The sequence below is a fragment of the Leopardus geoffroyi genome, chromosome C1 (genome assembly GCF_018350155.1).
Source record: "Leopardus geoffroyi isolate Oge1 chromosome C1, O.geoffroyi_Oge1_pat1.0, whole genome shotgun sequence".
Classification (NCBI taxonomy): domain Eukaryota; kingdom Metazoa; phylum Chordata; class Mammalia; order Carnivora; family Felidae; genus Leopardus; species Leopardus geoffroyi.
The window spans coordinates 167,348,106-167,370,989 of record NC_059328.1 but is presented as its reverse complement, the minus strand read 5'-3'; the positions used below and the strand labels follow the sequence as shown (position 1 = coordinate 167,370,989).

The 22,884-nt window shown below is 36.7% G+C and overlaps 1 protein-coding gene across 7 annotated transcripts in view; it reads left to right on the top strand.

The window, feature by feature from the left end:
- Window positions 1-14,366, top strand: part of SESTD1 (SEC14 and spectrin domain containing 1) — a 157,604-nt gene extending 143,238 nt beyond the window's left edge. For 4 of the 7 annotated variants that reach the window (XM_045480377.1, XM_045480378.1, XM_045480379.1 and 1 more), the window contains 3 exons: window positions 402-593; window positions 4,316-4,437; window positions 6,979-14,366. In XM_045480377.1, coding sequence (XP_045336333.1) covers window positions 402-593; window positions 4,316-4,437; window positions 6,979-7,108 — 444 coding nt within the window. In that variant the 3' untranslated portion in view covers window positions 7,109-14,366. Of the gene's footprint in view, window positions 1-401; window positions 594-4,315; window positions 4,438-6,978 lie in introns of those variants that run through there. The other 3 variants (XR_006713004.1, XR_006713003.1, XM_045480381.1) reach the window with 3 other exon arrangements.
- Window positions 14,367-22,884: the final 8,518 nt, after the last annotated feature.

The window sequence follows — 22,884 nt, the reverse complement described above, 5'->3', positions numbered from 1 at the left end:
TCTTAATTTATTTTCCCTAATAATTGAGCTCTCAGTGAACAGTTGTGGTTTCCTGTGTGGGATATAAAGTGCCCTATAAAGCATCCATTTTCACCCACTTGTTGGTTAGTGAACGAGCAGACATTCTTTTTGGCCAGTGGAATCAAGTAGACTGAGATGGGGAAAACAGAGTAAGAGAATAAAACCTAACAAGGAAGAAACTTACTAAAAAGTATTGCTTTCCTATCTTTTATTATGCATGCAGTTAATTTATAGTAGTAAGTACCAGTGGAGTCATTCCGCATTGATTTCTGGTAGTGTTACTCATTTGCAACCACAGTCCTCCTGTACACTTTTCCATCTCTCTTTTCAGAATTCTTTTATTGTAATTTCATGTATACTTTTTTTTTGTTTGTTTTTAGAGCACTTACGACTATGGAAGACAGTTGCTACAGGCTACAGTTGTGTTGTGCCAATCTCTGCGCTGCACGTCTCGATCATCTGGGGACACGCTTCCTCGACTGAACAGAGTATGGAAACAGTTTACGATAGCGTCTGAAGAGAGAGTACATAGGCTGGAGATGGCTATTGCCTTTCACTCAAATGCCGAAAAGGTTTGCTTTTTTAAAAAATGTAGTCTCAGTAGTATTTATTGCCTGTTTTTAAATATATTACTTTTAATATTATAATTATGTAGTTAGCTTGGTTTTTTTTCTTATTGCAACTCCTATTAATCCTACGTTTAAAGTTTGTTTAGATGTAACGTATTCTTAGAGAGTTCAGATGAAATCCTCTTAGTAATCCATACTAGTGCTGGCATACTGTGCTTGGAGAAATCCAAAACCATCCAGGAGTCCTCTCTCAACAGTGCTTCTCTTCTCTCCAGACCTGGCGCCCAGAATGTGCTCTCTATATTTAGGGTGGCACGACTCCCATCTCTTTTGTTACGCAAGGAAAGGAAACTTTGCCTCTGCATCTACTACTAATTGTCATAACATTTTTAAAAGAGCACTTAGTAATTTTATAATGTTTACACTAGAGACTACCCAACTCAAAGAGAGTAAGGATAAAAATAAAACTTTTTTTCATGTGTTATATTTAAAGATTCATTCTGGAATTTATTATTTAATGAATTCATTAGTCCCAGAAACCAAAAATGAAATGTGTAGTGTTATTTGGGCAGATTTTCAGCAGAGCCCTTTTCGGAACTCTGCACAGAGAAAATTTATAGCACCCAACCAACCCTTACATTTGTCCTCTGAGGAGGAGCTTCGTTATGTAGTTAACTTTGTTGTGATCTCGCACATTGAAAGTTGATGTGTGGGGGCTGTTCAATATAATGAAATATGAGAAACCTAAATGTAAGTGTGATAGCCTAGTCTATAAAATAGAAGAGATATTATCAGGAATTAGATAGTTTCTGTCTTGTTATGCAGTACATCTGTTGGGAAGTGTTCATAGTTAACTCTCCCTGAGCTGGTCACTGAACTCCACAGGTCAGTATTTTGGTTTAAAATAGGCCTAATGATGATAATTGTGAAAGTATACATAAAATGGCTTAATTTGTTTATCTACTGATTGTTTTAATGAAAAGTTTTTATTGAAGTATATTAACATAGAAAAGTACACAGATCATAAATGTTCAGTGAATTTGTTGAATTCAGTCTGTTCGATGAATTTTCACGAAGAGAACATGACTGTGTGATCAGCTCAGTATTCAAACAACAGAACATTACCAGTACCCCAGAAGCTCTCCCACCCTCTTTTAGTCACATTGCGCCTTCTGTCCCTCCCTCCTATCTAAGAGGCCCAATTCCTAACGCTACTGATAGCTTTTTTAAAAAATTAATTAATTAATTAATTAATTGCAATTCAAGTTAGTTAACATACAGTGTAGTATTGGTTTCAGGAGTAGAACCCAGTGATTTATCTCTTACGTATAAAACCCAGTGCTTATCCCAACAAGTGACCTCCTTAATACCCATTGCCCATTTAGCCTTTCCCCCCACCCTCAATTTGGGAAAGAGGGAGGATCTCTGAGGAGATCACATTTAATCAGAGACCTTGAAATGATATGAAGGGGTAATTCAGGCAAAAGGAAGTTCATCAACCCTTAGTTTGTTCTGTATTTATGAGTCTTTTATGGTTTGCTTTTCTCTCTGTTTTTATCTTATTTTTCCTTCCCTTCCCCTACATTAATCTGTGTGTTTCTTAAGTTCTACATATGATACTGTTTTTAAAATGTATCTGTGAGGCCACTCTGGAATACAGTATGAAGGTTCTTCAGAAAGTTAAAAAATAGAACTACCCCTATGATCCAGCAATTGTACAACTAGCTATTTACCCGGAGAATTTAAAAACACTTATCCAAAGGGATACATGACCCTGATATTTATAGCAGAGTTACCTACAATAGCCAAACTATGGAAGTAGTCCAAGCGTCCATCCATAGATGAACGGATAAAGAAGGCATGGCATATCTACACAATGGAATATTACTCAGCCATAAAATAGAACGAAATCTTGCCATTTGTAACCACATGGATGGAGTTAGAGAGTTTAATGCTAAGCGAAATAAGAGAAAGACAGATACCATATGATTTCATTCATATGTGGAATTTAGGAAACAAAATAATGAGGAAAGGGGGAAAAAAAGGAGAGAGAGGCAAACCAAGAAACAGACTCTTAACTATAGAGAACAAACTGAAGGTTAATGGAAGGGAGGTAGGTAGGGGATTAAACAGGTGATGGGGATTAAGGAATGCACTTGTGATGAGCACAGGGTATTATATGGAAGGGTTGAATCACTATATTGTACACCTGAAACTAATGTTACAGTGTATGTTAACTAATTGGAATTTAAATAAACACTTTAAAAAATAAAATGTTTCTGCAAGGACATTTTAAGGTCTAGACTTCTCTTAAGAGGTCCTATAAGAATGTAAATTGTTGAGAGTTTTTTGCATAGAACATTACTGTTCTTTTCCTTCTGTTACCTGGCCTTTTTTTCTTATCATGCCTATAATAAGCTCAATTATAGGTTATTTACTGTTCAAACCTTTGTAAAGCTTTTTGTTATCAGATGGTATTTTCTTCTTGACTGTGTTTTATTTTATACCAATATGCATAAATATAACTCTAAGTAACTTACATAGTATAATGACTGAGAAGATACTTAAATTGAATCTAGAACTTCTTATAAGGTTCTTTATGAGTAATGCTGAAATGAACAGATTGGATTAAGTAAAATACAATGCAAAAAAAGTTGCAAAAATAAATACTTCTCATTTCCCCCATATTTTATGTTTATTTTTCTTATAATCTAGTGTGCATCTTAGACTTACAGCACATCTCAATTTGGACTAGCTGCTTTTCAAGTGTCACGAGACACATGTGGCTGGTTGCTACTATGTTGATCAGTGTGGGTCAGTACCTTTAGACTTAGCTAGTATAAATTACAGCATTTTCTTTCTTCCTTTCTTCCTTCCTCTCCTCCCCTTTCCTCACCTTTCTAAATTTAAATGGTAATAGTTAAGGAAAAAGTAATATTTTATCAAGGACCGCAGAACTTCCTATATGTGAATTATAGTTTTAACGGTTTACATCAGGTAAGTCAGCAGATCAATTTTTAAAATAACTGTAGTGTCTGTCTAGGTCATCCCATCAGTTCTGTGTTTGTATACTTGAGTATATGTGGTTTTGCATTTATATTTTGTTTCATTTTTGTAAAGTTTTTTTTTTTTTTTTTTAAGTTTATTTATTTATTTTGAGAAGAGGGCAAGGGAGGGACAGAGAAAGGGAGAGAGAATCCCAAGCAGGCCCTGTGCTGTTAATGCAGAGCCTGACACAGGGCTCAATATCATGAACTGTGAGATCATGACCTGAGCCAAAATTAAGAGTCAGATGCTTAACCAATTGAGCCACCCAGGCTCCCCTCTTTCATTTTTTAAGTCTGTAAGCTGTTTGAGATCAAAATCTATATCTCAGTCCCATCCCAAGCTGCTAAATAAACATTTAGTACAATAAATACTTAATGAATGAAGGAATACTTTGTAAGTGCAGTTTGAACTTACTTTCCAAATAGTAGTTTAGTATTACTTTTTCTTGGAAATCACTGTAGACCTTTTGTATTCTCATTATATATTATTAGTAAGGATTATGTATTTCATTTTGTTAGGATTTTTTGAGCCAGTTTCACCAGTAATCAATCTTGTACAAGGGTGTGTACATGAAGATGCTAAGAACAAAACAAAAATACCTTCAATCTACTGAATTTACATGAGCTTGATTGCCTTTCTATATTTCTTGATTGATGATACCATTTTATTTGTTGCAGATTTTGCAAGACTGTCCAGAAGAGCCCGAAGCTATTAATGATGAGGAGCAGTTTGATGAAATTGAAGCGGTTGGGAAATCCCTTTTGGATAGATTAACTGTTCCTGTAGTTTATCCTGATGGGTATGGTACATGTTCTTATAATCTTGTCTTTTTATTGGTGAGGTCTTAAAGTGAAATCATCAAGAGAGGAAAATCTGTTTCTTAAAAAGCCAAGTAAATTAGCTTTGGTTCACATCTTCAGTTCCTACAATAAATTAGTTTGTAATGAAAAGAAATGCAAACTCAACTGTTAGCAAAAGTGGATTTGGTACTTGCTATCAAATGTGCTTCTTGACAGCTTGTTGTAGAAGAAAGATCACTGATGAGGTTGATACTCCTGGGTTCTAGCCTTGGCTGGATGATAGGGAGTAGGGTGACTTTGGGCTTCATCCAGGGAAGGGAAGGGGAGTGGAGGGGTGTAATGTATAGTGAGCTTATAATTTATCAAACACTAAGTTAAGCACTTCATTTCACTATTTTTGACCAAACAGTGCTAGACCAGTGTGATTATTCCTGATTTACAGATGTAGAAACTGAAGCTCAGAAAGATTAAGTGAGGTGCTCAGGATTTCACAGCTTATAAGTGGAATTGGAATACACTGTCAGGTCTGTGTGGCTCCAAACCCATTCTCTTTCCAATATGCTGTACGGATTCGTAATTTCTTCATTTGTAAAACGATGGGGTCCTGATTCCCACATTCCTTTTACATTTCAAAAGATGATAGTAAAAGTAAGAAGTAATCTCATGCAAATAAATGGGCCAGTAAATGAATCTGAAGGAGCTTCATCCCTGAGGATCTTAGACCTTCTCAGTGAAAATAGTTTAGAAGTAATCCAGAGGATATTTAATTCAAATGACAGAGAAGCCAAGTCACTGGATACATCTATCTTACATTGTAGAATAGCATACTGGATAGGATTGTGGCCTCTGGAATCAGATTTCTTAGGTTTAAATCTCAACTCTACCACTTAGTAGCTGTAACACCTTGGGCAAGCCACTCAACCTTTCTGTGCCTCAATCCTGTCATCTAAAAAGTAGGGATATAAAATAGGGATATATTATTCATACCTCCTCAGGTTACAGGGGCAGGGGAATTATGTGAGCTGAATGTATATAAATTACTTGAATCTGATACATAGTAAGTGCCACTACTGTGTTATGAACTTCATGTGATTATTTGGAATTTATTTGGGGAAGATACGATTTTATTCCCTTGAAAGAATATAATTCATTATCTACATTTATATAATCTCTGGTCATAGCCAAACTTGAACCATCAGAAATAACCTAAATACATGTTACATATCTGCAGTGTATGAGAGAATAAAATCTGAAAGTTTGTAAATTCAGCTTATAACAATATTGAAGGGGCGCCTTCTGGTTGTTCCAGGAAAGCCCCACTCCCGTTTCCACATTTCACAGCCAGGTGTTACAGCATCTCCTCTTCTCAGGTCAGCCTAGGAGCATCTATAACTGGCATTTTTGCTTGGGCTTCTCCTCCTTCCACAAATAGTCATATGGCATTTCCTCATGTTTTTAAGATTGAAGAATAAGTACTGTGTGTTCAGATTTTACAACCACCTTTAATATGTGGATTTACTATTCTGTTCCATTTGTAGGATAACCTTTTGATGCTATACAAAGTTTGTTTGATAGCAAGCTTATTCAGATTTCTCTTTTGTCACATTGTCCTGGAAAAATAAATTAGATGATCTCTCTGAATTCACTGCTTGAAGACTCAGGTTCAAATCCTGGTTTCCCCACTGTGTGATCCTAGTTAAGTCATTTAATTTCTAGGCCTTAGTTTTCTGATCTTAAAAAATGCAGATTGTAACCAGATACTTTCTAAGAACTCTTCTAGCTCCAAAAGATTCTAGTGGCTCCGAATACATTATCTTTTCAAGTAGGATAACATTAAATGATTTTATCTATTAAAGTCCCAAGCGATGCCTTAACATGAAACGGATATTTTATTTGCCAGCTATATTAGACGGTTGGTGTACATAACCCTTATCATTGAAGGACACATACAGGTTTTATATTTGTGTTTGCTTATGCACCTTAAGCTGAAAAGTAAATATCTCCAGTGTTTGTTTCTTTTATGGTTTCATTGTTGGGTTGCATTGTTTAGTTTATTGAGATTGTCATAAGTAAACATTTAGTACAATTAATCTATTTCTTTCAACATATCTTCAGATATTTTATGCCATTTATAAAAATGTTTCTCTGCAGGGCACCTGGGTGGCTCAGTTGGTTAAGCATTCTACTCTTGATTTCGGCTCAAGTCATGATCTCTTGGTTCATGAGATCGAGCCCTGCGTTGGCCTTTGCGTGAAATATGAAGCCTGCTTGGGATTATCTGTCTCCCTCTCTCTCTACTCCTCCCTCACTCATGCTCTCTCTCTCTCTCTCAAAATCTTTTTTTTTTTTAAAGAATAAAAAATTAAAAAAGTTTGTCCTACCGAATTACTACTCAAAGATAAACAGCATGGTTTGCAAATGAACTAATGCCTTATCACATAGATAATTTTTATGGTAATCTTTGCTTCCTTTTGAATTTGCTATGGTCAGTGGATTTATATTAACCTGATTGGGGTTTTTCTGTTTCTTTTGATTTTTAGAACTGAACAATATTTTGGGAGTCCAAGTGACATGGCTTCCACCGCAGAACACATCAGAGACAGGATGAAACTGGTTAGTCTCAAAAGGCAGCAGCTGAGACATCCTGAAATGATGACCACAGAGAGCTAATAGCTACCAGCTTCCCACAAATCTGCAGTTCATAATCCCGCATGTCGTTGGCATACTACAGCATTAGCTGCAATACATTAAGATACATTTCACAGTCAGAATAAGCCTCATTTCTCTCCATTTTACATTTCTCTCTACATGTTAACACTTTGCAACTACCAAGGCATAATTATTTAACATGCTTTGAGACCATAGACTCCAAGTATCTTAATAGAAGGAACTGTAAACATTGCACTGAAAACTTGCTTTAAAGCTTTACCTGACCTGTCAATTTGTAGATGAACAACTGATAATAAGCTTTGAATGGTGCTAATAAGAGTTTAGGAATTCTCTCTATAAAAATGGTTGACCTTTCTCCCCAGGTGATGTAGTAAATTTAGATAATAGTTAAATTGTTACTAGTAGACAGTGGTGTACTCAGAAATTTTACTTTGTAATTCTTCAAAAGTGATTATTTTTATTGTGTCAGTATGAAGAAAATCTTCAGATCTTTGATATATCATATTCATTAAAAGACAGTTTCCTATTTGTATTGATAATGTATTAAAAGTTGTTTGTGCTTAATAAAAAGCTTCTTTTAAACATCTTATTTAATTTGGTGATTATATCCTGTTTCCAGACATGAGTGCCTTATTTAAAAGGGCATTCTTAGGATTGTGAGGCTGGCATAGTATTTGTTTTTTCCATGTTTGTTGCATGTATTTTAGCCAGGAAATCCATATGTAAGCATGTGTATATAATAAGCATGTTTAATTTTGAGAAATAATAAGTTTAGATCTTAAAGAACTTAAGAATAATGGAATACTATTTCTGATTGTTCTCTTCTTCAATTTGAAAAATGTTATCCAAATTATTACCTACCTTGAAGATACTTTATCTATGGGGAGGAGGTATGGGGAGAAGGCATACATAATTACTTAAGTGTAATCCTTTATATCAGAGGAATCTTACTGGAGCTAAAATAGCATTTGTCAATAAAATTTAATTTCTCATACTAGAAGCAAAATTCTGAAGTAGTCTAGTAACAAAAATTGTACAACTCTTTTAGAAATAAAATTTATAAAATGTTAGTGCTTTTAAGTTTATATTAAGTTTAAATGGTAAAATACGTATTTAATTTTTGTGTTAATTTTTATTTCAGAAAATGTTTTTGAAAAAGATTAAAAATACTTTTTTAGTCTGTGATCAATACAAAATTATGCAAAGAATTGTATGCTGGTTTCTTTTCATGTCTTCAGTGATGTTCATGTATCTTGCAATGCAAAAAAATCCCTCTGCACCTACCGATTCTCCAGCCTTCTTCACTGCCAGACTTCTCGGAGAAATCCATATCCATTCTCCCTGCATCCTCACCATTCACTGCTCAGCACCTTGCAGTCTGGTGTAACATAGCACTTCAGTGAAACTCTTCTCAGTGTGCTCTCAGTTACTGAATTGAATAATTTTTTTGCCCTCTGTCTGCGTTCCTTGTCCTCTGTCTCTGCAACATTTACACCATTTAGCAGCCTTTCCTAGACAGTGTCTCCACCCTCGAAGATGTTATCCTCTGCCATAACCGTGAGTACAGTCACACAGCTTTTAACTTAAAGTGTATCTACTCAAATGTGCTCTCAGATTCTGTCTTCGGAATGCTTCTGGAGGTATCTCATCCTTAGGGTTTCTGTTTTATCCTAGCATTCTCTGTTACGTATCTGGTCCAAAATTCTAGACCCATACTTTCAACTACCCACTTGACATTTCCTAGATGAAGTATCATATTTTTCACCTTTCTTCTCTGTGAGCAGTTTTGGTTAAAGGTGCAGCCTTTTTTTATAGTCAAACATGCCAGAAAATCTGGGAGAAACTTCTGCCCCCTTTTTTCTTATGCTGCCACTGCTTCTGAAAACATCCAGGAAATTCTTTCTATATTTGATAATCCTCTCAAGTCTTTTAGGACTTAACTTCTGAGTATGGACTTTTGTGATTCTTCATTTCAGTCTTCATAATGGTGCTCACCACATGCTACAATTGTTTATTGATGTCTGTGCCTGCTACATTATAATCTCTTTTGAGGGAAGGAATCTTGTGGGACTCTCCTGTTCCCAGCCTTTTCCTCATATGTAATAGTTGCTTTACTTCTTCTGTATGTGAATGGTCTGTTGTAGGCATTAGTAATAGTCCCCCTTATATGATAGTCTAAAGTGTGTTTTAAATATATTTCTTAAAGTTATGACTGACTTATGAATGAATCTACTCATAAGGAAGTGATTTGGTGTTTCAGATACTTATATATTAGGTAATTTAGATACTTAGTTACACTCAATATCTATTCTACTGAACTTCATAGTGATTAGAGTGCTTTTATTAAGACTTTGCTAGAAAAGAACTACACTGTAAGTAAAGGGGCTCTTAGTTTTATCATCAACTCGACTGCTAATTGTCCAGTGAGTTAGTTGTTAATATGCCTTAAGCTATTTGCCTACAGCAAGAGTAAGGCAGCATCTAGAAATGTTATTTGTAACTTGACTATTTGAGATGAAATGGAATATGCTTTTGACATGATATTGTTCTTCATTTGTAAATTTGCTGCTACTTTCTATATGTATATCTGTACATACACGTACAGTTATGATTGAAAACCCAACAATGCCCTAACGTGATTTTGTTTCGTAGCATCATAGTGTACTTAGAGTACACATGAAGGAAGTGACTGCAGTCTGTTTGAAATCATGAGTTCTTTGTACATCATAAATTGACTTTGGTCCACAACTGGAGGAAGAACCATCATTTCTACATGCCATCTATTGGTATATGCCACAACTTTCCACATCACTTTAGCTCATCTCAGGGAATTCTTGGAGTGTTCATTGGGCTAGTTTTGTTTTGTTTTTTGTTTTGGTTTGGGGGATTTTTTTCCTCTTGCCTTCTTATTGTGTATTTGCTCCTCTCTTAGCTCAATATATAAGTTTTGACAGCTGTTCTTCACACGTCTGACCCAGCAGATGCAAAGATGGTACCTTGATTTCAGAAAAAAATTGACTTCATTCCCAGTTCCCATTGTTGGCAACACATTGCTGATGGTGATGAGATGCTCACCCTGCCAGCCAGGATGATGATGGCAGGTCTAGGCTTCATCACTGGGTACAGGATTGGATACTACTCTCACTTTATAGGCATTTAAATTAGCCAGGTTGCTGAGTGTTACCTAGTGTTGCGTGTTGTTTCATTACCCCATCAGTTGAAATATGGAGTGTGCTGTTTAGTTTATTATTGTTGCTGGCAGAATCTAAGGTGAACATGACAATTACTTTTCTGATAGTGCTGCACAAACCATACTCTCTGATCTAAACCAATTGTAACCAGTGATGTGATTGTGACAGTATATGAACGTATTTCATGATATAGTCAGAGGAAGAACTCAGAATCCTCTAGACTACATTGTACGTTCCCTGCCAGAGAGGTTGGAGATTGCTGTGTACTTTTCCCATAGTAAAACCCTGTGGTTACTAGGAACTGCACATGCTCTGGTTGCTAAGTTCTCCACATCCTAAACTATTGAAAATGATATGGGGAACTATCATCAGTAAATATCAGTGACAAGAGTTAACGTGATTGAGATAACTTTGGTTAAATCCCCAAAAGAGAAATCCTCTAGAATTAAGAAGATGGGCTGAAACATACCTGCCGAGTTAACCTAATTAGAAAACTTTCCAAGGTTAACTCTCAGTTCTGAAATAGAAAGCTTCAATTGAAGAAAATGGAAAATACACTCCTGGTATGGAGGGCAGCAGATACCTTGATGAGGCAAAATTAAGTACTGATTTAACATCTGATATTATGTGGCTTCATTGTGTGCTATAGAAATGTCTGCGTTTAGCCAAGAAGCATAAATAGTGGCAAGAATAGTAAAGATCATAAAAAAGCTAAAGTAAGAGCTGTACTGAATATAATGGAAAGAGTGGAGTTTGAATATCTGATTTCAGAATCTGGCTTTGCCATTTACTGACCTTTGTAAAAATTACTCAACTTTTCTGCGTCTATAAATACAATCATACTAAAAAAATGTTGAAAATTATGATGTTATCCAAAGTGGAAGGAATTATTACTATAATTATATTTTCAGAATGGAAAATAGAGCATTCTTTAATCTTGCTCTTAGATGACGAGCATGGGGTTGTGGGAGACATGGCACATTGTTTATGCTCACCTCCCTGAGCTCCATTTCCCCTACATTCAGAATTACATACTGGAAATACTAAGGGTGGAATTGGTGAGCTCATCAGTAAATAACAGGACTCCTAAATCTGACAGATTAACTCTTTTATGGCAGGATGGTAGACCAGCGAGATGGAAGACAAGTGAGGAGTATCATCTACTTTGAGGTTGACAGGACATGACAGAGTGCCATTAATAAATAAGTAAAAGTAAGTAAAAGTCATACTCAGAGTGGATCTCAGAGAGTTAGCATCTGCCTGTAGAAACAACAAAAGCAGAAATCTGTTAAAGTATCCTCAAAAAGAGGTAAAAAGCATGACTTGAGACCACCATTAGTTCAGCTGTAGCTAGAGAAGAGCAGTCTTGATAAACTTGGGCAGTGATAATAACAAAGACTGGTCCTGTAATAGAGACTGCTAGAACTAAGGATGCTCTGTGAAATAGCATAAATATAGAGCAGTATGTTTTAAGACTGAAAAACGTTGACAGAGATGATGCTAAATTACCCGATTGCAATATTTTAGAGCAAACTTGAAAACTTGGCAACACTAGTCCGTGTGCTTCAAGAAAAAGTAGAGCCTGTACTAGAACATGAAGTACTTAGAGATCAAAGGAAAGTCAGAACTGTGACTAAATGTTTTGAAAGCAGTGAGTTAATTTTTAAAAGAATCAAGATTATTTTTGTTAACTCTTATGAGGGTGTTTGTGTGTGTGTGTGTGTGTGTGTGTGTGTGTGTGTCTATACAATTATATAGAAATTCTTAGCAAATAACTAAAAGTAGTTACCAGCCACTAGATTATAAGTGCAGTGTTGTTACAGATTTTAAGTTAGCATGTGGAAAACTACTTCTGACAAAAGGCTATTGGAGTCTGAGGCCAGTCTTAGTGAATCTGAAGGAGTCACCTTAGAAGTATTTACAAGTTACATACCATCACTTTAGGGCACCCCCCAAATAAGTCCTTCTTTGGAGAGACAGGATAATCAGATGTCCTTCCACTCAGAACATAGGGGCCTGTGTGGTATGATCAAACCTCACATAGTGTTTTGGGTCAGCACATCTTTTCTATTATAGTTTGCCCTAGTTCTTTTTTAGTTTAGAAGTCAGGTAAAAGTTTCTGTGCTTGATATTTCTCAAGAATGTTTCTTCTATCTTAGCTCTTATGTTAGTCTACATCGCCAACAAATTTGCTCAGAATATATGGTCGATAATATGTATTCTATTTTTAAAAGGTGTGAGGGGATCAAAATGTCACTGACAGTTTTGAGCCAGTGTAGATCTGAGCTGATTCCTCACCTCACACTCAGGAATATCTTTTCACAGGCTCTTAAGTTTCTAAATTGACACTGGTCGGAAGAATCTGATGATTATCTTGCTATGAGATCAATAATGAAATTTTCAGTGGCATTGTTTGGTAAGTGTTGCACCCTCAAATTCTCCAACATTTTATAAAACTTTTCAAACATAGAAAAAAGCTAAAATTTTACAATGTATTCATCACCCAGGTGATAGTTAGCATTAGCTATGCTTGTGTTATACCTATCCACCCATCAGTTCATCAATCCAAATTATTTTTTATGCATTTTAAGTTGCAGACAGATTTACATTTCCTACTAATAACTTCAGCATACATATCAACTGGAGCTCAATAATATGCTTACCACATTTTTTATGTAGAATTAGCATACAGTGAAATGCATAAATCTTAAGTGTGCATCACTGAGTTGTGGAAAATGTATACAGTGCTATCAAAATGTAAAGCGTTCTCAGAAAATTCCCATTTTGCCTTTTCCAGTCAATCCTTGACCCCACACCCTCCCAAAGGCAACTACTGTTCTTTTGTCTACCACAAATCAAAATTTGTGTGTTCTAGATCTTTATGTAAATACAGCCACACAGCATGTAATCTTTCTAGAAGCCTCTTCACTTACTATGTTTTGGAGGTTTATCCATGTTAGGTGTATTAGTAGTTCATTCCTTTTTATTGCTGAGTATTCTTCCATTGTATGACTATATTGCAGTATATCCATTTTCCTATTTAGGAATACCTGGGCTGTTTCCAGCATTAGTAACTATAAACAAAGCTGCTATGATTATTCATAGGTCTTATGTGAATGTAGGCTTTCGTTTCTCTTGGATGAATACCTAGGGTTAGAATTTCTGTGTCATAGGTAGTTTTAAAAGAAACTGCTATACCTTTTTCAATGTGGTTATAGGGTGTCCTGGATTTTCACTCTATTTTGGATGTGTAGAAAGGTGTAAACTATTTTTATGATCCATGTTTGAAATATTAGAAGTGGGTTTGTGATAGAAATGGCATTATTAACATGGTTGGCAGTTGGTGTTTTTTGAGAGAAGAAATACCTGTCTGCCCCAAGTAGCTCCCCAACGGGTATATATGCCTGAAATTTTAGCATTAGTTTCACTTCTTGAAAGATTCAAGCACTTCCCAAGTATGGTGATACATTAGCTAGAAGAAACAGCACTGGTTTGTTTATGTTACTAACTTTGCCACCTGTTTTCAATAAGAGAAATAAGACCAATTAAACAAAAGATTATTTCTGTTCAATTGGGGTAGAAGGGGTAGTCAAAAACATATGCTACTAGTCTGTCTTGGGTACAGCAATGTGAGACAGAACCGTCTGGATGGGATAGCCCCCCCAATTGGTCAAGAAACCAGAAAACAGGGTGGGAAGAATTCTACCTCACTGTTGTGATAGGGGATAGCTATGTTTTTTGCAGGACATTTTAGCCTTTACAAATCGTATTTTCTGTGTTTTTTGTTTCTTTAGCACCACCCAGCTGTAATTATTTCACACCCTAGTGACTTTGTTATTCACTGTTCTTTTACCCTTCCTCCCTGTTAAATTACATAGAGCAGTCACCTGTATAAACCTGTAAAATTATAATCATATGTATGTTTCTAATGCCTGTGTTCAAAGATATTTATGTATGGTTCATCCAATCTTTCCTACTCAATTTTTAAGGGCTGGGATATTTGGCCTCTACTGTAAACCCCTGTAATGTTCCACACATTGTAAATGCAATAAAAATGTTAAAAACTATTATTAATGGCAGTATATTTTGATATGTAGTTCTTTGATATGTTATCACTTTGGACAATAAGTTTGGTTTCTGTTAATAAAGATTGTTCATAAAATCTAGGGAGAATTAAGTCCTACTGGTCTGTGTAACAATCTGATGAATTCTGCATCTTTGAATCTATTTGAATTGTATTCTGTAAATTTTTTCTAACAGTATTTTCTAAAATATTTGATTAAAACAAAATGTAACTTCTTTATTCTGAAATAATGTGGAGTCCTAGAAGACAGAGGCTAAATACCCTTTCCCTTGGCGCTTCTCATTCTCTGTCCAACAGCCCCCTATCCCGTCTTCCCATAGGTTTGGCACAGAAATTCAGGGCTTCCTTTAAATCCTACATTGTCTGAAATTGTTAGGTTCTTACCACAATAGGTAGTGGTTAAATTTCCTTTGATCTTACCAAGAAGTCAATTTTTACAATTTAAAAGGTGAATATGTATTCGAGGCTGGGGAAAGCATTTGAGAACAAAGTTAGCTATATTTAAAATAACAAAATTAATCATATTATGCTATAAATAATAGCAGCTCCAGAATGGCTACCAGGAATTTAGAATTGGCAAAATTTGGAAATAGGCAAACCTTAGACCTTGTCCATTGAAGTTAAGTACATTTGGGTGACAGTTAACATATAAGCAAATATATATATAAAAAGAATGAGCACCTGGATGGCTCAGTTGGTTGAGTGTCCAACTTCATTTTGCCTTAGGTCATGATCCTAGGGCTGTGGGATCAAGGCCCGCATCAGACTCCACACTGAGTGTGGAGCCTGCTTAAGATTCTTTCACTCCCTCTGCCCCTATCTCCTGCTCATGCTCTCTGTCTCTAAACGAAAAGAATGTATCTTTATTTTTAATATTTTCATTTTACTACAGTATTCACCACCATCTTTAGATTTCACATTAGACACTTGGTGTATTCACAAACCTGATCCACCTTCTGTGTAAAATCTCCAAAATATTCGGATAATCCTAACTCTTATGTGAAAGTCAAAATGAGCACAAGAACTACCCAGTTTTTGCCAGGTCTGGAAGGAAGAGAATTACAGTGATAGAAGTCAAAGTAACGAAAAATAGATGGAAAAACTGGAAAAGTGAATAGTAAGCATAAAAGCTTATTTGTGACCATGATTAAATAAAATGTAATTATTAACAAACCATATTCCCTTTTTAAATAGCCTTGTACTATACCAGACCCTAACTTAGCTACCTTGGAAGCTTACCTTCCCCAGTTTAGTTACTTTGATAATTTAGTATTAAGGGTCTAGCCTTAAAAATATTTAGTTATAAGGGTTTATAAGAATAAACAATTTGGGGTGGGTGGGTGCCTGGGTGTCTCAGTCGGTTAAGCATCTGACTGGTGATTTCAACTCAGGTCATGATCTCAGGATTGTGAGATTAGTCCCACGTCAGGCTCTGTGCTGACAGCATGGAACCTGCTTGGAATTCTCTCTCTCTCCCTCTCTACCCCTCCCCCTCAAAATATTTAAAAAACCAAAAAATCAAAATAACCCAAATATTTAAATAAATTTATCCCACAAGAATATTCTACCATTGAAAATGTTATGAAAGTTTACTAATTGAAATTGGTAGAAGTCTATTTGAAAGATATTCATGGTACATTACTGAGTGAAAAAAGGCAGGTTCCAAAACTATGGGAATATTATCCTTTTTTAAAAATAAAAGTAGATGCTTACAGAACTTCATTAAGTTACATTTGAGATGTGGAATTAAACCATCGTAGTTTTGTTTATTTTCTAATTTTTCAAAAATGGGTGTTTTAAAAGTACTTCTGAATATAAAATGGCTGCCAAGTATATTCTTATATCCTGAAATATCTGTTGCAACAAGAATTCTCAAGATGAGGCTATAAAAAGTTGACTTTGGGGCACCTGGGTGGCTCAGTCAGTTGAGCCTCTGACTTCAACTCAGGTCATGATCTCATGGTTTGTGAGTTCAAGTCCCGCAGCAGGCTCTGTGTGCTGGCAACTCAGAGCCTGGAGCCTGCTTTGGATTCTGTGACTTCCTCTCTCCCTGCCCCTCCCATGCTCACTCTCTGTCTCTCAAAAAATAAACAAACATTAAAAAAATAATAAAACTGACATCTGCAGGAGAGGTTAAGATGGCGGAGGAGTTGAGAGACCCTAGTCTTGCCTCATCCCTTGAACACAGATAAATATCAAATCACTTTGAACACCCAAGAAATCGATTTGAGGACTGGGAGAGCAAAACTGCATGACTAGAGGCAGAAAAAACCCTCCACATCATGGAAGGTAGGGCCTGCAGAGAGTTGACCTGGGGGAGAGAAGAGCTGCAGTGCTGCAAAGAAGAGGAAACCCTGATCATGGAGAGAGGAGCGAGCGAGAGAGAGAGAAAGCATACACCGGAATTGCACAAGAAAAAGTCTTCTCCAAAACCACTGACTGGGAAAGGGAGAGGGGCTGAATACTGCAAGTTTTTATAAACAGCAGAGTGCAGAGTCTGACGTTTTGGAAGTCCGTGCCATCGCTGGGATTGTGCCTGGTGGGCTTGGTGGTGCTCTGGTGGGGAAGGAGGGTGGAGACCCAGGAGCCGACAGTGTGGGCTGAGGATCTCCTGGGTTACACAGTGAGAACCAGTTCCCCTGCTTGGAGTGCTTTTGGGAGTGGCGGCACAGCCTCTGGGGACAAAGGAACCTGCAGCATGCTGCCCTGTGTCCTAGCATAGGAACAAAGACACCAGCTGAGGGCAGCAAACCTTGGTGCTGGTTTTTAGCTGCACTTCACTGTGAACTCTGAAGCACCGCACAGTCACACAACTGAATTCTGGGACAAGCCAGCCCCAGCCACAGTGCAGCAAGAACCCCAGAGGATCAGCATGGTCCACACTGTGCAGACCTCTAAAATTTGGAGTTTTGAAACCCAGCCACCCACCTGAGGTAAAACACTGGAGTGCTTTGCCACCGGACAGGCAGATAGCTCAAATGCAGGCAGGGTGAAGGCAGGGATCGGGAAGAAGCTGAAGACCCAGAGAGGTGATTATTTGCTCTTCTGTGAGGACTTCCTGAAGAGTGGTGGGCACAAGATCCCCACTCCAGGGATAAGAGGTCAGAGTGATAACATTTCCCCTCCATCCATCAGCACTGACCAACTTCAGGGAGCAAAACAGCGACACCAGTGAAGGCTGGACACCTTTAACACCAAACACTGCCCCCCTGTACCCTGCAGGTGCATCTCCACCAGGGCAAGTCCGCCTGAGAAGACCCCTCCCCAGTAAGACCAGACAAACCCCTCACACACACTAAGTCTAATCATAGAGTGCTTCAGATTTTGGCTGTAGGGGTACTAGGATCTAGCTTCCATTTTTTAATTAAAAATGTTATATTTAATTTTTATTTATTTTGGATCTAGCTTATTAAGTGGACCAAACCACACCTGGGATCTAGGTTTTTTTTTTTTTTTTTTTTTTTTTTTGTGGGAGTGGGGGAACCTCTTAATATAGCCATTAATCTCAGGAGCAGGAATGCAACAGGCTTTTCTAACAATCATATACACATACAAAGTGACCCAGTCAAGGGGCACCTAGGTGACTCGGTCAGTTAAGCATTTGACTTTGGCTTAGGTCATGATCTCATGGTTTGTGATTTTGAGCCTCATGTCAGGCTGTGTGCAGACAGCTCAGAACCTGGAGCCTGCTTCGGAACCTGTGTGTGTGTGTGTGTGTGTGTTTCTCTCTCTGCACCCCTCCCCTGCTTGTGTGCTCGCTCTCTCTCAAAAATGAGTAAACATTAAAAAAAAATTTTTTTAAATGTGACCCAGACAAAATGACAAGACAGAGGAATTCACCCCAAAAAAACAGGAAGAAGTCACATCCAGGGATTTAATCAATACAGATAAAAGTAAGATATCTGAACCAGAAAATAAGACAGTAATCATAAGGTTACTAGCTGGGCTTGAAAAAAACATTGAAGACACTAGAGAATCCCTTAGTACAGGGGTAAAAGGACTAAAAACTGGTGAGGCCAAAATTTTAAAAAGCTATAGTGGAGATGCAAAATTGAATGGATGCAATGGCATTGAGGGTAGATGAATCAGAGGATCGAATCAGTGATATAGAAGATAAAATTATGGAAAATAAGCTGAAAAAAAAAAAGAGGGACAGAAACGTATTGGATCATTAATGTAGACTTAAAGAACTGAGTGACGCCACAAAATGTAATAATATTTGTTCATAGGAGTCCCAGAAAAAGAGAAAGAAAAAGGAGCAGAAGGTTTATTTAAATTATAGCTGAAAACTTACCTAATCTGGGGAAGGAAACCGATATCAGAATCCAAGAAACACAGGGAACTCCCATTAAATTCAACAAAAGCTGGCCATCACCAAGACCTATCATGGTCAAATTAAAAAAAATATACAGACAGGAAAGAATCCTGAAAGCATCCAGGGAAAAAAAAGTCCTGAACCTACTAGGGAAAACAGATCAGGTTTGCAGCAGATCTGTCCACAGAAACTTGGCAGACCAGAAGGGAGTATCCTGATATATTTAACATGCTTAATGGGAAAAATACGCAGCCAAGAATCCTTTATCCAGCAAAGCTATCATTCAGAATATAAAGGGAGATCGAGTTTCCCAGCCAAACAAAAACTAAAGGAGTTTGACTACTAAACCATCCCTGCAGGAAATTCTAAGGGGGACTCTTTGGAGAAAAAAAGACCAAAGGAACAGAGAACATCACCAGAAACACCCAACTTTACAGGTAACATAATGGCACTAAATTCATATCTTTCAATAATCACTTTGAGTATAAATAGACTAAATGCAGTCAAAAGATATAGATATGGTATCAGAGTGGATAAAAAAAAGCATCTATATGCTGCCTACAAGACACTGATTTTAGACCTAAAGACATCTGCAGACTGAAAGTGGGGAATGGAGAATCATCTATCATGTTCATGGATGCCAAAAGAAAGCCTGAGTAGCCATACTTATGTCAAACAAACTAGATTTTAAACAAAGACTATAACAAGAGATGAAGAAGGGATTTATATCATAATTAAGGGGTCTATCCATAAAGATCTAACAGTTATAAATACTTATGCCCTCAACTTGGAGGCACCCAAGTATATAAATCAATAACAAACTCACTGACAATACAATAACAGTAGGAGACTTCAACACCCCACTTCTAGCAATGGACAGATGAAGCAGAAAATCAACAAAGAAATAATGGCTTTCAATAACACATTGGACCAGATGGATTTAACAGACATATTCGGAACATTTCATCTTAAAGCAGTGGAATACACATTCTTTTCAGGTGCACAAGGAGCATTCTTCAGAATAGATCATGCACTGTGTCACAAATCATCCCTGTACAAAAAGATTGAGATCATACATTGCATAGTTTCAGACTGCAATGCTATGAAACTTGAAAGCACAAGAAAAAATTTGGAAAGACCACAAATATAGAGAGATTAAAGAACATCCTACTAAAAGATGAATGGGTTAGCCAGGAAATTAAAGGAGAAATTAAAAATTACATGGAGGCAATTGAAAATGAAAACACACAGTCTAAACCCTTTGGGATATAGCAAAGGCGGTCCTAAGAAGGAAGTACATTGCAGTACAGGTATATCTCAAGAAGCAAGAAAAGTGTCAAATAAACAACCTAAACGTACACCTTAAGGTACTAGAAAAGGAACAGCAAATAAAACCTAAAGCCAGCAGAAGAAGGGAAATAATAAAGATTAGAGCAGAAATAAATGATACAGAAACAAGAAAAAAGAACAGATTAACAAAACTAAGAGCTGATTCCTTGAAAGAATTGATAAAATTGATAACCCCCTAGCCAGACTTCTCAGAAAGAAAATATAAAAGACCCAAATAAATAAAATCATGAGTGAAAGAGGGAGAGATCACAACCAATACCACAGAAATACAATTATAAGAAGATATTATGAGAAATATATTGGCCCCCAAAACTGGGCAATATGGAAGAAATGGACAAATTCCCAGAAACATACAAACTACCAAAACTGAAACAAGATGAAATAGAAAATTTGAACAGACTCATAACCAGCAAAGAAATTGAATCAGTAATCAAAAAACTCAACAAACAAAAGCCTAGGGAGAGATGGCTTCCCAGGGGAATTCTACCAGACATTAAAAAAAAAAAAAGTTAATACCTATTCTTCTCAAACTGTTCCAAAAAATCAGAAATGAAAGGAAAACTTCCAAACTCACTCTACAAGGCCAGTATTACCTTGATTTCAAAACCAGACCAAGATTCCACTAAAAAACAGAACTACAGGTCAATATCCCTAATGAACATAGATGCAAAAACTCTCAACAAGATACTAACAAATCAAATGCAACAGTGTATTAAAAGAATTATGCACCGCAATCAAGTGGGATTTATTCCTTGGCAGCAGAGGTGGTTCAGTATTCACAAATCAATCAGTGTGATACACCACACTAATAAAAGAAAGGATAAGAATGATATGATCCTCTCAATTGATGCAGAAAAAGCATTTGACAAAACACAGCATCCAATCTTGATAAAAACTTTCAACTAAGAAGGTATAGATGGAACATACCTCAATATCATAAAAGCCATATACAAAAGACCTACAGCTAATACCATCCTCAATGGGGAAAACCTGAGAGCTTTTCCACTATGGTCAGGAACAAGACCTGGATGTCCACTCTCTCCATTACTGTTTAACATACTACTAGAAGTCTTAGCTTCAGCAATCAGACAAAAAGGAAGAAAAAGCATCCATATCTGCAAGCAAGAAGTCAAACTTTCACTATTTGTGGTTGAGAAAATGCTCTATGTAGAAAACCTAAAAGACTCCACCAAAAAAATTGCTGGAACTAATACATGAATTCAGCAAAGTCACAGGATATGAATTTAATGTGCAGAAATCTGTTGCATTTCTATACACTAAGAATGATGCAGCAGAAAAAGAAATCAAGGAATCTATCTAATTCACAACTGCATCAGAAACAATAAGATACCTAGGAATAAACGTAACCAAAGAAGTAAAAGATTGTACTCTGAAAACTATAGAACACTTAAGAAATAAATTGAAGAGGCCATAAAGAAGTGGGAAAAAAATTCCATGCTCAAGGGATTAGAAGAACAGACATTGTTAAAATGTCTATATGACCCAAAGCAATATATACATTTAATGCAATTTCCATCAAATTAACACCTGCATTTTTTGCAGAGCTAGAAAAAACAATCCTAAAATTTGTACAACCCCCAGAGATGCCAAATAGCCTAAACAGTCCTGGGGAAGAAAGGCATCACAATCCTGATTTCAAACTACATTATAAAGCTATAGTAATCAAAACAGTGTGGCGCTATCATAAATGTAGACACATGGACTAGTGGAACAGACTTGAGAACCAGAAGTAAACAGCTATATACTTAAACAATACTTAACAAGGAAGTCAACTAATACTTAACAAGAAAGCTAAAAAGATTCAATGGATAAAGAATGGTCTTTTCAATAAATGGCGCTGGGAAAACTGGATAACCACATATAGAAAATGGAATTGGAGCCTTATCTTACACCACTCACAAATATTAACCTATAATAGACTGAAGACTTAAACATAAGACCTGAAACCATAACACTCCTAGAAGAAAAAACATAGGGAACAATCTCCTTGACATTGGTCTTGGCAACGATTTTTGGATATGGTGGCAAAAGCACAAGCAGCAAAAGCAAAAATCAGTAAGTGGGACTGCATCAAACTTTTAAAAAGCTTTTACACAGAAAAAAAAAAATCAAAATGAAAAGACAACCTACAGAATGGGAAAAAGTATTTGCAAAGCATATATCTGATAATTGGTTAATATCCAAAGCATATAACCAAAACAAACAACCGACAATCATACAACTCAATAGCAAAAAAAAGAAAAAAAATTCCAATTAAAAAGTAGGGGAACTGTGGGGCGCCTGGGTGGCTCAGTCGGTTAAGCGTCTGACTTCGGCTCAGGTCACGATCTCGCGGTCCGTGAGTTCAGGCCCCGCGTCGGGCTCTGTGCTGACTGCTCGGAGCCTGGAGCCTGTTTCAGATTCTGTGTCTCCCTCTCTCTCTGACCCTCCCCCGTTCATGCTCTGTTTCTCTCTGTCTCAAAAATAAATAAACGTTAAAAAAAAATTTAAAAATAGGGGAACTGAATAGACATTTTTCCAAAGACGACACACAGGTACAGATACATGAAAAGATGCTCAACATCACTAATACTAAGGGAAATGCAAATCAAAACCAATGAGATATCACCTCACACCTAATAGAATGGCTGTCATCAAAAGACAATAGATAACAAGAGTCGGCAAGGATGTGGAAAAAAGCGAATCCTTGTGCACTGTTGGTGGGAATTCAAATTAATGCAGCCACTATGAAAAACAAGATGGAAGTTTCTTTAAACATTAAAAATAGAACTACCATATGATCCAGGAATCCCACCTCTGGGTATATATCCAAAGG